Genomic DNA, 17,375 nt, shown 5'->3' on the forward strand with positions numbered 1-17,375 from the left:
TTTTTTTCTCAGAATATTATCCCTCAGCTTGTTTTTTTTCCCCCCACAGTGGCCCTAATACGCCATCATACAAGCCTCATTTAGCCAAAAAAAATTAATAAACATCGATCAATAGACTTGGGTTAGGGAAAGAAAAATAGCTTGTGAGATCTTAAATATTCAGATATGGATTATCTGACATGGAATATGGAAACATAATGGAAATTCGATCCCAGCTCATTCTGACAGAGCTGATATCGAATACTGGAGGAAGGTACAGCAGTGACATTCACAGTCCATCATACAGGTCAGAGGCGTGTCCTCACCTCAAACACGTTCTTGGTGATGCCAGGGAGGCCGTAATAGGAAACACCCGTCGTGCAGGAGCTCACACAGATCTCACCCACCTCGTCCGTCCTGCAGAGGTATGGCGTTCCTTCTGGTCGCACCACACACACCAGCGCTGACACACACACACACGTCATCATATGACCAAACTAGTGCTGCAACATTGCTGTTCCACTTCGAATTCAAATCGGTTTCAACCTCTCTAAAGATGGTTTCCATTTGAAAGGTATACACACACACACACACACACACACGTGAATATACATAAATACCATCTCTGTCTCACCTCCAGGCATCACTTGTCCTACATCCTGCAGCGTGAGCACGGCCAGTTTCTCCTCCGTGTCGACTCGGATCACTCCGTGACTCAAACTGCTCATGGACAGAACCGCTTTCCCTGGAGGAGGGACTCCCATTTCCGGAGGCCTGAGATAGAAAAAGCAACACACAAACACACACAGACACACACACGTAATAAGTTGTATTACTGGCTGTCACATAAATACACCACTACATTTACAATATAATACGACTAAAACGCTGGACACAGTGTATGAATGATGTCTGACATCTGGTTAGGGTTTTTTTTATGTAAAGAATTCAGATCTGTATGTTAAAAACAACAACAAAAAAAAAACTTTTCCCCTTTCATATCCCTACATCCTTATTCTCGACTGAATATTAACAGTAAACATACAGTAAATACTGGTGGTGTGGGGATGTGGTGGGGAACAAACGCCTCCAAAAAGAGAGGAATATCTCAATTTTATTTCAACGGCTTTTATTTGAAAGAAATAAAACAGCCAAAAAGTTCACTTCTGCTTACTGCAGTGAAGGTTAAGATTAGATTTTGGAGGAACACACAGGACTAATTCACTGCATTAATAATGATGTCAATGGAAGATCCTTATCAGGACTCGTGTGTGTGTGTGTGTGTGTGTGTGTGTGTGTGTGTGTACCTGCGGATGGCGACAGTCAGAGCCTCGGCTGAGCTGGCACACGGACAAATCACCTCAGGCCTCAAACCTCGAGCCTGAAAAGCGTTCAAGAAAGCATCGCAGGAGGAGATCGACCCTGCACACACACACACACACACACACACACACATAGTATATGCAGTTTAAGATGGGTAAGGAATATGACTGTGTGTGTGTGTGTGTGTGTGTGTGTGTGTGTGTGTGTGTGTGTGTGTGTGTACTCACAAGGATTGGCTCCGTCTGCCACAATCAGCATGCGTAATGAGCTCAGACTGACATCTCTCTGATCTCTCTGAGACAGCAGTGACCAGTGCATGTCCCTCGACTTCACCACAGCAACGCGTGCTGCCCGGCAACAACACACACACACAAACACACACACACGTCAGCACTTTTAACCAAACACAACTCAACACACAACACAAAGACTCAAAACTTATCATAACCCTGTCACTTACACTTATTACACACCCCAATAACACACACACACACACACACACACACACACACACACACACACACACACACGATGCTCCTGACCTTTATAGGTGTGTACTTTTTGGATCCAGCTCAAAGGGTTGACCTTCATCAGGGAATATGGGATGCTGATCACATGCATCCGGTTCATCACACTCTACCACATATCACCATGGTTACCATCGCCACGGATACAAGGAAACAGGGTATTCATGAGGAGTCACATTAGAACTTGAAGTAAGATACATACATACAGTATGTGCCTAAGACTTTTGCACAGTGATGTATATAAGGTGTGTACAGGGTGGGGACTCACCGTGAGGACGCCATGCCAAAGACCTGCGTCACGTTTAAAGTCCAGAACATTAGTAATGGTCTCACCTTCAGAGAGAGAGAGAGAGAGAGAGAGAGAGAGGTATCAACTTAAGCATTTAAACCCCATTGTGAATAACACTTATAGAACAAATACATGGCATTGAGTCCATCTTAAAGGGGAACTGAAGTCATTTTTAAACTTGCTTTATTTCTTAATTAACGTGTTATTCAATTACGTTTTCGGTTTTAGTAACCTTATATCGTGACTCGTATTGGCAACTAATTGCAGTTAAATATTATACTTATCGTCCTGTTCGGTTTTTAGCCGTGTTGAATTTAGTTCGTTTGGTCGACGGCAGGCGTCGCTTATCCGCGCGATCTTCACGAGACTTGTGCGAGACTTCGAAACGTGAAGCGTCAGCAAGGTGTCAGTGCCGCCATTTTGAAAACTGTTTTCCAAACAAAGTATTGCACAAAAACGAGTTTAAATGACGATTACTGCCGACTTTTTTCAAACTTTCCTGATTGCTATCAAAACAAACAAAACTTCCGGCTTGATTACATCAGCATTCGAAAGAGGGCGTGCGTGTCTTTTGACAACGCTGGCAGATGTCGGTCACTTTGATTTCCGCTGTACGTTTTACTTCCGTCCTACGATGTCTCGCACAGGTCTCAACGAATCTCGTTTACGGCCATTGTTTTGACATATGGACTGATATATTACAGAGCATATTTCAAACACTCATAACTTGCTATAGCAGCGACAAAATAGCGATCAGACATGCATTCCGATATTTAATAACATGAGATAAATTGAATTTTGCTAATAAAAAAATTTGCCTTCAGTTCTCCTTTAACACACACACGCACACTAGGCTTGGCACGGTTATGGGAAAAAAACCGAACCGTACGATACGCCTGTTGCGGTGCAATACGCGTATAAACCGCGGTACCCCTATTTAAGACGTTCGCAAAAAAAAAAAAGCCGAATGCCCGTATGAAACCACGTGGTTCTCTTTCATGCGAACAGGGGTGATAGCGTTCCGGCGCCATGCCGGATTTCCGGCGTACCGCGGCGCCGGAAAAAAAAAAAATCTAGTTCGCCCATTATCCTGTGTCATTCTGAGATGCGTAGATAGACAGTAAAGGGAATTCGGAATTCCCTTTACTGTCTATCTGCGCATCTCAGAATGACACAGGATAATGGGCGAACTAGATTTTTTTTTTTTCCGGCGAGGGGAGGGGAGGTTTGTTTTAAACAGTGCAGTGATTGGTTTTATTGCAATATTTTATATTGGCTGTGTGTGTATTTTGTTATAAATCGTTCTAAGAATACAGTGGCACTTTAAGATTAGATAAGAAATCCAGCCATACGTTTCAAAACACTGCACTTTAATTTCAAGTGAAAAAATACATCCTCACTCTCAGGGATTAGAAGAGTTTTTGATTCGGTTTTTGTATATAGGTGGTTGGTTGGTCGCCACATAAAAGTTTAAGTTTTAACACACACATCTGTTCAAAAGTAAGCTTTAAGAACTCATTTTTATTTCTTCCAATTATGAAAACTCTGTATGTGACAAAAGACACCTGGTTCCTCTAGATGCCACAACATGGCAGCAAACACTCCTGACACTTTGTATAAATACTGTAGTAAATAAAAAAGCTGTTGAAATCATCCATGTCTTCCCTCTTGCTGTTTCAAAATACTACCTGGCTTTTCATCAGAGATTGTTCATAAAATGTGCTTATGTCAACTCAAACTCAGTTTGTGCATGATTATTTCATTGTAACTATAATTTTAACCTCTCTTAAATGCTGTATCCTAAACTATGTTTACTTAAGGTAAATAGTAGGCTATATGCCCAAATACAGAGTACTTAAGATTTAAAAAAAAAAAAAACCGCAATACGTACCGAACCACAGACCTCAAACCGCAATACGTACCGAACCGCGACTTTTGTGAACCGTGCCACCCCTAACGCGCACACACACACACACTCACCCTCGGTGTACACGCAGGCCTGCGTCAGCGCATGGCAGTGAGCCAACATGGCAGAGTGTGACACAGTGATGCCCATCGTACTGCCTTCCTTACTCGTCTTATACTGCAGAAATACAAAACAGACGTTTACATGCAAAGTCAGGTCCAGAGACTTATAATATTTACACCGAGGAGCACTGAAACTGTTCATGGAGGCCCAACACCACCTTACTAACACACGTTTTAGGTCTAAATCCAAACAAAACACAATACATTTAATAAAGGAATTAGAAATGGGAATGTCAGTGCAGGTATCTTCATTACTTTATACAACTATTTACTAAAGTCTATGGTTAGAGTAAAAAAAAGATATTAAAATCTATTTCTGGACCAGTTATTCCACTTTTCCTAACCAGGCACACACACACACACACACACACACACACACACACACACACACACACACACACACACACACAGCACTTACCTCGATGTAGGCTGTCTCATTGCTGCTGTCTCTGATTGGAGGATTCCAGTCTTTAGGAGGTTTCACAACATGTTTCCCATCAGTAACAAACCACAGCAAACGGGGCCAGCCTGCACACACACACACACACACACACACACACACACATATTTATACACAAACTATTAATAACTACTGATTAGGTATGTAACGATATATTGTGTCATGTGACAATAAATCACCATATAAATTCATGAGGATTCAAATCGATGAAATAAAAAAAAAAATTATCATGATGCTTATCAGGCTGCATAATCACTTAGCTTTTCCTAGCTGTAATTGCATTGTTTAGACACCAGAGGGCACAATAAAGTACAATAGCGGGAATACATATGACTTCACCTTAGGTGGAAGTAACACAGCTCTAATGCTGCAAAAACACCAAATAAATAAATAAATAAATAAATACACCCCACATATCTAAAATGTGAAAGAGCTGTTGTGTGATTGTGTGCAAACGGATTTAACAGGAACTCAGAGTTCTCTCTCTTTTTACAGACTGTTGAAAGATAGAGAGAAGCAAAAGGAGGTAGGACAAATGTTCGTGAAACTTTATTAAGAAAAGACCTATTTGTTTTTAACTTTCTTCAGTTCTTTCTGAGTTAATAGGCTATTATATTTTACTCAAACCTTTACAAATGGGGTGAAATAATTATTGTGGGTTATTAAGAAAATGAAACAAAGGGGTTCATTTCATTTCAGTCCTGATTTTATATGAGATACTGAGTTATTACATGGTACATCGAGTACTGAATGGATATTTCACAAGTGAGCGAAGTGAACGAGCGATATATTTTTCAACATGAGAAGATAAACTTCATATCTTTGTGCCACTGTGTAATGTTCTTTATATTATATGGACACATTCACAAAAAATACACAAGTTAATCAAAAGAATTTTAATTTTGAACCGTTTCACCATTTTGAAAACGCCCGTCTAGCCAGCGAGAAAACACTGGGAGTGACGTCATCTGAATGAAATATCAGGAATTATTATACATACAGGACACTTTTCCATGGAATAAAAACGTGTTCTATTCCCTTCTAGAGGGTTTATTGATAGCATGCAATATTGTTATCATATCGCTTATCCTCTGTGTATTATGTCACTCTACACAATGGAGAATGAGTGTGCAATATTGTTATAATATTGCACGTTGTCAAGACAACACAACGTCATATATCAGAGCTCATGCGAAGATCCAATGACAAAACTTTTCTGTTGCGCATGCACACAATCATTTCTTTGTCGGCCGGGAAAGAGAGACGACGAGGCTGATCCAGTGCTACTGCTAGGATTAGTGTTGCTATAATTAAGCACTAAATAAATAAACTGAAAACTGAAACCGAAGACGCAGTGAACACCCGAAAGGCTACGAAAACTTCATTAGATATTCTTCACACATATTTACAAGAGAAAAACATACCAACGGACGTCAAAAAACTGGAAAAGAGACACATCAGAGATGTAAAACTTCCATGCTAGCGAGTGACTGTGAGAGTTTGTGAACAAACATGGCCGCCAGGTTTGCTTCGTTAAAAGCAGAAGATTTTGAGAGAATATTGGCTGCCAGGTCGCTCCGGTGTGTGTAGCTGTCGATGCTGATTTTAAAAGTAACTCAGTAAATTACACAGGGAAAATAATAATAATAATAATAATAATATTCAGCAGGGGTGGCACGGTGGTGTAGTGGTTAGCGCTGTCGCCTCACAGCAAGAAGGTCCTGGGTTCGAGCCCTGGGGCCGGCGAGGGCCTTTCTGTGCGGAGTTTGCATGTTCTCCCCGTGTCCGTGTGGGTTTCCTCCGGGTGCTCCGGTTTCCCCCACAGTCCAAAGACATGCAGGTTAGGTTAACTGGTGACTCTAAATTGAGCGTAGGTGTGAATGTGAGTGTGAATGGTTGTCTGTGTCTCTGTGTCAGCCCTGTGATGACCTGGCGACTTGTCCAGGGTGTACCCCGCCTTTCGCCCATAGTCAGCTGGGATAGGCTCCAGCTTGCCTGCGACCCTGTAGAACAGGATAAAGCGGCTACAGATAATGAGATGAGATGAGATAATATTCAGCTTGACTGTGCTAGAATTGGCCTTCGCTAACACTACACCGGCTGGAAGGTAACTGGACTCCCGCGCTAAGAGCACCGGGTCGTGGGTAAGCTAGCATTGGCCTACGAGAATGTCGATATGAAGAGAGTGTATTATAATAATAATAATAATATGGGCTGGCTTTTTTTGTGGTCTATCAGATATATTCCATTCAGCTACTCGTCTTTGACTCGTTCAATATCATGCTAGCTGAATAGAATATATCTGATATACCACGAAAAAATTCAGCCAATATTATTTAAATATATATATATATATATATATATATATATATATATATATATATATATATACACACACACACGTTATTTACCAGCTGGGAGGTCCGTATCGTGAAATACCGTGACCGAGGTCTTGAAAGTACTGAGCGAGGCCCTCTGGGCCGACGTCAGTATTCAAGGCCGAGGTCACGGTATTTCACCATACAGACCGACTTTAAGCTGGTAAATAATATATTTATTTTATTCTTTACCAAATTCTAACAGAAAACGAGAGCGCCCGAAAGGGAAAACCGAACCGAGCCGCCATTTTCTGGATTCTAAATTATTCTAAATGACCTGAATGACTCTCAATGATTCGGAATGATTATTATATGTGATCAATGATTGTGAACGAGCCTGAATGATTCCTGATGGTCCTGAATCAATCTGAATGACTTTTAAATACATAAATATTGAATTATTCTGAATGGTTCAACAGTCAATCTAATTGAGTCACAACAACTCTGAATATTTCTGAAGGAGTCGGAATAGTTGTGAATGTCTCGTTGAATGATTCTAAATGACTCTTCCTTCCTTATATCTTTTCCCCACTTCTGTGTGGGGTTAGTGTGGATAGGTTGAGCCTCAAGGGTTAAGGGCCTTGTTCAGGGGCCCAGCAATGGCAGCTTGGTATTGCAGGGGCTCAACCCCCGACCCTGCAATCAGTAACCCAGAGACTCAACCCAGTGAGCCACCACTTCCCCAATGATTCTAAACGATTCACTGCGAATAACTGTGAATCAACTGACTGAGAATGAATCAGAGTGGTTCTGAATGAATCAGATTCATTATAATTGATTCAGGATTATTCTGAGTGACTTAAAATAATTCTTTTTTTTTTTTCTGAATGACTCTAAATAATTCTGAACTATTGTGAATAAATCTACGATTCTAAATGAATCCGAACAAGTCTGAATCACTCAGTGCGTTTACATGCACATCCAAATCGAGCTGCTGTCGGTAATCGAGCTAAGGGTCCCAGCAGGGGTGCCAGAGAAATCCAATCCTACATGCACACAAGGAAATCGAGCTATTGTGTGAGGTACATTGTGCACCCGAGCCACAGGTGGCGCTACACGCCCCATCGTGTTGGTACACTTCCGGTTGTCGTCATGAAGAAGAGCTATTCAAGAGTATAAACAAAGTTATCAGTTCCGCGTTCACAAGAAGAACGACGACGAGGACAGCAACATCGAGAGAGAGAAGATGGACAACAACGAAGCAGCTCAGCACTTGCTGAACATTTTGTACACCATCGCTTTGTCATGCCGACCGAGGCTGTTGTGTTTCCCGCTTGTGGTCTCGTCACTCGTCACTTCCGGAAGGGGCAGTGCTGAAGTAAGTAGCTCGACTACGTAGCTCGATAGCGTTTACATGCACTAAGTAGCTCGGCTACAATCGCATAATCTAGGTCGCGTAGCTCGATTACGAGAAATCCAGTTCGGTTCTATTTCAGCCGAGCTAAGGTGTTTCCATGGCATTTAGAACTTCGATTTCAGTCGAGCTACGGCAGAAATTCGATTTTCTCTATGTGCATGTAAACGCACTGACTGAGGATGATGATTGTGAGTGACTCTGATTCTGAATGACTGAGAACGAATCTAAATGACTCAGCATGATTCCAAATGACCCATGATGATTCTGAACCGGTTCTAAATGATTCCAAATTATTCTGAACTAGGAAGAAATCATTTGCTTGCGTGGTGTACTGACCTTTAAACGTGGCCACCTCTCCAGTGTGAGCTTTAGGAAGGCCTTTCTGACACACATCAGTAGTTAAAGCCAGAGTCACACCACAGCTGCCTAAGAGAAACCCGATCTGCTGACTGCCTGCATCCTGTCCGCACAGAGAGGGAGAGAAAAGAAAGACGTGGAGAAGGTCAAACCTTCAGAATCTTGCCAACAGAGATCTCGAATCTGCTTTACACAAACACAGTAAACTCAGTCAGACATAAAGTCTGGAGAAACGCAGTGTGAGTTCTGCTCCTTTACACTTCTCTTCGACTCATATCACACTCTCTCATTCACATCACCTTCAACTGCATATCTTTCACACACACACACAAGTATATATATATATATATATATATATATATATATATATATATATATATATATCAGGTGGGCTGGAACTGCGCCGAAGTAAAATCTCCTCTTGTCCTTTCTGTCAGCTGAGAGGAGACGATGGTGCGAGCAGTCTGTTTAACAGCGGTTGCCAGAACACCAGCATGTCTGCTGTCGACAGACAGCAGAAAACTTGGCAAAAATTAAATGATATGATTTTGGGCAGAACGGTTCCGAGCACCAACAGTGTTTCCACCTGCACATGGTTTGGCACCAAACTCTTACAGACTTTTTTTTTTTTTTCCATTTAGTCATTTGGCAGGTATTCATATTCACTTAAAAACAGGTGTAGGTACTTGGAGCATATGTACAGTTTCATAACCTGAAAAACTAGGAGACAGATGGTGGTCTGGAACTAAGTGTACTAAAAAAAAGGGCCAATGCAAAAGTGTAGAGATCATCCTGTTTAAAGTAGGTCCTGAGGTTGAGTTATATTCTGCATCAGCTCCCTAAGAGCCTTCGAGTCTCTGTCTTATTGTGCAGCAGTCAATTTGTTTATTGGTTTGTTTATTCATTTGATTGAGTATAGAAATTAATTCAGACTGCAAGCGACTCTGATTCTGGATGACTGAGAACGACTTTAAATGACCCGGGATGATTCTGAAAAATTCTAAATTATTCTGAACAATTCTAAATGATTCTGACTGATTATGAACAATTAAATGGTTCTGAATAATTCTGAACGATTCTAAATGATTCTGAACAATACTAAATGATTCTGAATGCTTCTAAATGACTCTGAATTATTCTAAACAATTCTCAATGATTGCAAATGATTCTGGAAAATTCTAAATGATTTGGAATGATTCTGAGCAATTATAAATGATTCTGAATAATTTCGAACAATTATAAATTATTCTGAATTATTCTGAACAATTCTCAGTGATTCAGAATGATTCTAAATGATTCTGAATGCTTCTAAATGATTCTGATTTATTCTGAACAATTCTCAATGATTCTGAATAATTTTGAACAATTCTAAATGATTCTGAACAATACTAAATGATTCTCAATACTTCTAAATGATTCTGAACAATTCTCAATGATTTTGACTGATTCTGAACATAATTGATTCTGAATAATTCTAAACAATTCTAAATGATTCTGAAAAATACTAAATGATTCTGAATTATTCTGAGCAATTCTCAATGATTCCAAATTATTCTGGACAATACTAAATGCTTCTAAATGATTCTGATTCTGAACAATTCTAAATGATTCTGAACAATTCTAAATGATTCTGAATGATTCTGAACAATTCTAAATGATTCTGAATGATTCTGAACAATTCTAATGATTCTGAATGATTCTAAATGATTCTGATTCAGAACAATTCTAAATGATTCTGAACAATTCTAAATGATTCTGAATGATTCTGAACAATACTAAATGATTCTGAATGATTCTAAATGATTCTGAATTATTCTGAGCAATTCTTAATGATTCCAAATGATTATGGACAATTCTAAATGATTCTGAATGATTCTGAACAATACTAAATGATTCTGAATGATTCTAAATGATTCTGAATTATTCTGAGCAATTCTTAATGATTCCAAATGATTCTGGACAATTCTAAATGATCCTGAATGATTTCGAACACTTCTCAATTACTCTGAATGATTCTGGACTGTAAAGATTTAATAATTTAAAAACAAACAAACAAACAAAATCTTTTGAACCTGCTCTTGAAATGCACTGCTTCAAAGCCAGACACAATATAGTATATTATAATTATAATATTTTTAAAAAATTATTTATTTATTTATTTTGGATGCAACCTAAATCCCATAGTTCTCAAAGTGAAGTACAGGCAAGGGGATCAGCAATTTTATATATTTTCTTACAATGACAGAAATTACAAAACCTTATTATAAGTATAGATAATGTCAACTAATTTCTAATAAATTTACATAAAGTTTACATAAATAATTTAATTTAAAACAGACTGTCAGGCTTCAGTAACGAGCCAAATATTATTGTTTAACCTTAAATTATGTGCTCAGTATTTGCTGAATTGGATAATTTTAGTAAACTTATGTCCTGAGGAGATCGATAAACTGAATCCAGGTGACAAAAACCTCTGATTTAAAGCAAATGTATAGGGCTAGTAGGTACATCCATAGCTATACACACTTTTTACCTGCAGAGGGCAGTAATGTGCCTCACACAGAAACAGGTAGTGTGTGTGTGTGTGTGTGTGTGTGTGTGTAATTTTACCTTTCGTGTAAGTGGCACCTCTATGGGCACAGGCACTAACTCTGCCAACAGACAGCCGTAAAATGCCACCATGAACATCACGGGGTCGTTGTTTGGGAAAACGAGGGCGACCTGAGCCAAACGAGACAACACACACAGCGAAAAACACACAATCACCGCATTCTGCTTATATCAAATATTTAAAGGAAAAATTCAGCTGAGAATAACATTACAAAGTTACGCAAATGGATGTGTTCAAACATGGTTTCATGAAAGAAATTGTATGAATCTCTCCGTCCGACACATCCAACTAACCTCCAGTTTAGCATACGGTATCTAAACCCTCACACACGCAGCAATACTGTTTGGATCTAAAGGAATGGAGCTAAAATACAACTTCATGTGGTAATTTACTTAAATAGGAAAGGCCCTGACGCGCAAAAAAAAAAAAAAAAGGTTATTTACTTCTAGCTGAAATGAAAAACTAATAAGTTCATCAAGGTAAACTGTAAACCGTGAGAGTGTGAGCCAACAGAACACAACGCAGCAGTCTTCTCTGAGGAGGAAAAAAAAACTCCTAAAACATCGATAATTATTAAGCAGAGTGTCATCATTTAATTAATGGCACCCATAGTTGCACACAAAAACCAACCAAACAAACAAACAAACAAAAAAACACACAAACTAGCTAGCTAGCAAATTAGCAAGCTTTTAGTTAGTTAGCTAAACAGCCAGTGACAACTCTACTCAAGGCTATGTTTAAAATAAATAAATGAATAAATATACACATGGAAACGGGACAATATTATTTAATTTCACCTTCAAACCTGGGCCCATGCTTCCTACAGTACCCGAGTGTGATACTAATGAAAAATGATTCACTTTTAACAAGGAGTCTGTAGCTCTGTAACTCTATTTGTCCATTTTTATAGATAAATGTGTCATATTTGTAGTATTAGACACCACATAAAGTCTGTGAGATAGTGAACAACTCAACATGGGTGATGCGAGTGTGTCATTTTAGACACGCACTGTAGCTACACAACGCTCAACTGGAGGCTACAAGAGTCTCTGGCATGTTAGCTCCCTTAGCTTTGTAGCTCCAGGCTAAAATTAATATAAACTCAAACTCAAACATCAGACGTGAGACATGTCTTCGCTGATTGACGAGGCCTACATCTGAGAGTAGGTTTTATTTATTTTTGGACATGCTGTCCCTATAATGACTGCTCATGGTGATGAATGAGACGTCCCACCCTGTCCCCAGGCCGCAGCAGTGGTTCGTTCCGGGAGCTGAGTTTGTTCAGGAGTGTGTATGCTAGTTTCTGACTGCGTGTCCATAACTTCCCTGTGACACAAATACAAATCAAGAAATAAATGACACTTATATTATTACGATGATCCAAAATCATTGACACACACACACACACACACACACACCGCTGTCTCGTGGTTAATATCGTGTGTGTACCGTATGTGAGGGTGTAGAGAGGTTTGCCCGTGTTGTCCAGTGATGTGAGACAGGGGCTTTTAGGGTGTGTCGTGCCCCATCGCTGCAGAGAGGCCAAGAGAGACAGCGGCCATTTTGTCCCCACGTCTAACAGCTCACCATGCAGAGGAGTCATCTGGACACCTTCCGGTTTGGGCTGGTTGGGATCCGGCTGCTGGACTGGAGAGAGAGAGAGAGAGAGAGAGAGAGAGAGAGAATTACCACATTAATTTATCTATTCACCTTCAGTAAGAGATTCATCCTGGTCAGTGTTACAGTACATCCAGAGCCGATGACGGGAACACTGGACACACTGGACAGGAGGTATGATGGAATACACACGTTATCATGTACACATTCAGACACATAATTGTAATTAATCACAAATATTGTCCGTTTTGGCAAAACTGACCTACTGCACAGTGAAAAGATGGATGGACACATTGACAAAAGACTGGATGGGCTGATCGATGGAGGGATGAACTGATTAAATGAGATGGATTAAGTCATCAAAGGAGAGATGGACAGATGGCTGGATGTGTCCTTAAACTACAGTAAAGGGGCTGAATGGAAACAGAGTGATCTGAACAGTAAACAACTGGATGGATGGATGGATGGATGGATGGATCCCAGTGTTGTAGTCGAGTCCGAGTCCAGTCTCGAGTCCCCAGTGTTCAAGTCCAAGTCATGAAAGAAAATTTTGAGTCGAGTCCGAGAACAAGACTCCATCTGCACTTTGTGACGGTGTCTGTTGCTGCCTTTATGTGTCGGACTAACGTTCCTGCTCGACCGCCTCATTTTAGTTAACAGGCTACAGATAAAAAGCTTGTTCATCGCTCAGCAAGCCCCGCCCACTATCAACAGAGCAATGAACATAGCGTGTCACTTCCTTCTCTGGGTGGAGTCTTACCAAATGACGATTGAAGTTCGAGGTCGTCCCCGTCGTCTCCTCGATAGTTCTTCTACATATGGAACAGATACTGTAGCAGTGCATTTTTTCCCACCGCACAAGAAGTCTGTAGAAGCAAAGCGGACAATCCTAGCGGCGTCTCTCCAGGCATTTTAGCGCCGTTAACGTTAGTTTGTTCCTGAACATGATGTATGAACAGGTGAATGTGCATTCTCTTGCACAAAATTAGTATAAAAATTAATGTAGATAAAAATATTAATATCTTATGCCAAATTATTATGGCATGTTACAAAAAAATTAAGAAAAAAATCCATCCGAGTCCTCGTCTCCGATTTACGAGTCTGAATACAGTTAATGTACGAGTCCGAGTCCAAGTCAAGTCATGAGTCCTTAAAATTAGGGCACGAGTCAGACTCGAGTACTACGAGCCTGGTGCATCCTTGTGTGTTCGATCTACAGTGCAGATTCTGTATTTAGTCATAAACATGTGATTGATTAAGGGATGGATGGATTATTGAATTGACAGATTGATGAGATATTTTGTAGAGACAGCTGATTAGTGGATTAATGAATGGATCGCTGGATGGATCAAACAGAATTAGTAAATAGATGGGTGGATCGATAAATACACAGAAATGCAGTACTGTATACCGATAAAAGACAAAGCAAGTGTTTTAGAGAGAGAGAGAGAGAGAGAGAGAGAGAGAGTTCTCACAGTGTCTTTGAGCTGTTATCTATTATGATGTTATCGATGTCATCCTAAGAGAAGATTAGATGGCCTATGGCTGTAAAAAGCTCTGTGTGTGTGTGTGTGTGTGTGTGTGTGTGTGTGTGTGTGTGTGTGTGTGTGTGTAAACACCGAAAAATGAAGGTGAATAAAAAGAAGCAGAGAGAACAGATGACCAATTTATTTGGAGTTAACACAACCAAAACTTCATTCATGACCCACACTTTGTTTACGGAGTGTGGCCAAATCGAACACGCTTACACAAGCGAGTTACTCATAATCACGCTGTTATCACAGCTAGCGTGATTATGAATAACTCAAATGAGAATGGGTTCCTTTTTGAGTCTGGTTCCTCTCAAGGATTCTTCCTGATGCTGTCTCAGGGAGTTTTTCCTCACCACCGTCACCACAGGCTTCCTCATCAGGGATAAATTCCGACGTTTAAAATTTGCATTTTTCTGTAAAGCTGCTTTGTGAAAACGTCGATTGTTAAAAGCTCTGCCCTTACAGAAAAGAAGTTTATTCCAGTGTGCGTCTAGTAAACTTCTTTTAAACTAAAAATAAGAGAGTAGGCTTTCAGTTTAGTTTTTATTTACTTATCAGAGATATACTTAATAAAGTTATACATACGTATACTTGGCTTATACTGAAAAGTATATCGAAAAGTCTAAGTATATTAAGCTTATACTTAAACTTTTGATCAAGATATACTTAACAAAAGTGTAATAAAGTATTAAAATATTTGTGCCTTAGTTTAAGTGGACTCACCCTGTAGCTGTGCTTCATTATTGACTCTTAGGTATGTCTGTGGTTCCATATAAGATTTTTTTTTTTTTAATTTCTCCTGAGTGGGATAATTAAATTTTTTCTTTCTTTTTTTTTTTTCTTTCGAGCTTGGATGTCAACTTCAGTCGTCATTGCCATGTTTTTATACTTTGGCATTTAATATAATGTTGCTTTAAATTTTGATTTTTAAAGAAAATGAATAATCCTGAGTATCTGTTGTTACAGTGGCGCTTGAAAGTTTGTGAACCCTTTAGAATTTTCTATATTTCTGCATAAATATGACCTAAAACATCATCAGATTTTCACACAAGTCCTAAAAGTAGAGAAAGAGAACCCAGTTAAACAAATGAGACACAAATATTATACTTGGTCATTTATTTATTGAGGAAAATGATCCAATATTACATATCTGTGAGTGGCAAAAGTATGTGAACCTCTAGGATTAGCAGTTAATTTGAAGGTGAAATTAGAGTCAGGTGTTTTCAATCAGTGGGATGACAATCAGGTGTGAGTGGGCACCCTGTTTTATTTAAATAACAGGGATCTATCAAAGTCTGATCTTCACAACACATGTTTGTGGAAGTGTATCATGGCACGAACAAAGGAGATTTCTGAGGACCTCAGAAAAAGCGTTGTTGATGCTCATCAGGCTGGAAAAGGTTACAAAACCATCTTTAAAGAGTTTGGACTCCACCAGTCCACAGTCAGACACTGTGTACAAATGGAGGAAATTCAAGACCATTGTTACCCTCCCCAGTGGTTGACCAACAAAGATCACTCCAAGAGCAAGGCGTGTAACAGTCGGCGAGGTCACAAAGGACCCCGGGGTAACTTCTAAGCAACTGAAGGCCTCTCTCACATTGGCCAATGTTAATGTTCATGAGTCCACCATCAGGAGAACACTGAAAAACAATGGTGTGCATGGCAGGGTTGCAAGGAGAAAGCCACTGCTCTCCAAAAACAACATTGCTGCTCGTCTGCAGTTTGTTAAAGATCACATGGACAAGCCAGAAGGCTACTGGAAAAATGTTTTGTGGACGGATGAGACCAAAATAGAACTTTTTGGTTTAAATGAGAAGCGTTATGTTTGGAGAAAGGAAAACACTGCATTCCAGCATAAGAACCTTATCCCATCTGTGAAACATGGTGGTGGTAGTATCATGGTTTGGGCCTGTTTTGTTGCATCTGGGCCAGGACGACTTGCCATCATTGATGGAACAATGAATTCTGAATTATATCAGCAAATTCATCTCATCTCATCTCATTATCTCTAGCCGCTTTATCCTTCTACAGGGTCGCAGGCAAGCTGGAGCCTATCTCAGCTGACTACGGGCGAAAGGCGGGGTACACCCTGGACAAGTCGCCAGGTCATCACAGGGCCGACACATAGACACAGACAACCATTCACACTCACATTCACACCTACGGTCAATTTAGAGCCACCAGTTAACCTAACCTGCATGTCTTTGGACTGTGGGGGAAACCGGAGCACCCGGAGGAAACCCACGCGGACACGGGGAGAACATGCAAACTCTGCACAGAAAGGCCCTTGCCGGCCCCGGGGCTCGAACCCAGGACCTTCTTGCTGTGAGGCGACAGCGCTAACCACTACACCACCGTGCCGCCCCTATATCAGCAAATTCTAAAGGAAAATGTCAGGACATCTGTCCATGAACTGAATCTCAAGAGAAGGTGGGTCATGCAGCAAGACAACGACCCTAAGCACACAAGTCGTTCTACCAAAGAATGGTTAAAGAAGAATAAAGTTAATGTTTTGGAACGGCCAAGTCAAAGTCCTGACCTTAATCCAATGGAAATGTTGTGGAAGGACCTGAAGTGAGCAGTTCATGTGAGGAAACCCACCAACATCCCAGAGTTGAAGCTGTTCTGTACGGAGGAACGGGCTAAAATTCCTCCAAGCCGGTGTGCAGGACTGATCAACAGTTACCGGAAACGTTTAGTTGCAGTTATTGCTGCACAAGGGGGTCACACCAGATACTGAAAGCAAAGGTTCACATACTTTTGCCACTCACAGATATGTAATATTGGATCATTTTCCTCAATAAATAAATGACCGAGTATAATATTTTTGTCTCATTTGTTTAACTGGGTTCTCTTTATCTACTTTTAGGACTTGTGTGAAAATCTGATGATGTTTTAGGTCATATTTATGCAG

General features: G+C 40.1%; 1 protein-coding gene across 4 annotated transcripts in view; it reads right to left on the bottom strand.

Moving 5' to 3' along the window:
• dip2a (disco-interacting protein 2 homolog A) overlaps window positions 1–17,375 on the bottom strand; it is a 333,910-nt gene that overhangs the window by 70,447 nt on the left and 246,088 nt on the right. For all 4 annotated transcript variants that reach the window (XR_009655398.1, XM_060930430.1, XM_060930429.1 and 1 more), the window contains 12 exons: window positions 12,759–12,956; window positions 12,544–12,635; window positions 11,309–11,419; window positions 8,678–8,801; window positions 4,565–4,674; window positions 4,099–4,201; window positions 2,098–2,162; window positions 1,845–1,938; window positions 1,530–1,649; window positions 1,287–1,401; window positions 614–753; window positions 306–442 (listed from right to left, as the gene is read on the bottom strand). Coding sequence is in view for 3 of the 4 variants with exons in the window: in XM_060930430.1 (XP_060786413.1) it covers window positions 306–442; window positions 614–753; window positions 1,287–1,401; window positions 1,530–1,649; window positions 1,845–1,938; window positions 2,098–2,162; window positions 4,099–4,201; window positions 4,565–4,674; window positions 8,678–8,801; window positions 11,309–11,419; window positions 12,544–12,635; window positions 12,759–12,956 (1,409 nt within the window). In the remaining variant the exon portion in view is untranslated. The remainder of the gene's footprint in view (window positions 1–305; window positions 443–613; window positions 754–1,286; window positions 1,402–1,529; window positions 1,650–1,844; window positions 1,939–2,097; window positions 2,163–4,098; window positions 4,202–4,564; window positions 4,675–8,677; window positions 8,802–11,308; window positions 11,420–12,543; window positions 12,636–12,758; window positions 12,957–17,375) is intronic.

The sequence above is a fragment of the Neoarius graeffei genome, chromosome 9 (genome assembly GCF_027579695.1).
Source record: "Neoarius graeffei isolate fNeoGra1 chromosome 9, fNeoGra1.pri, whole genome shotgun sequence".
NCBI lineage: Eukaryota > Metazoa > Chordata > Actinopteri > Siluriformes > Ariidae > Neoarius > Neoarius graeffei.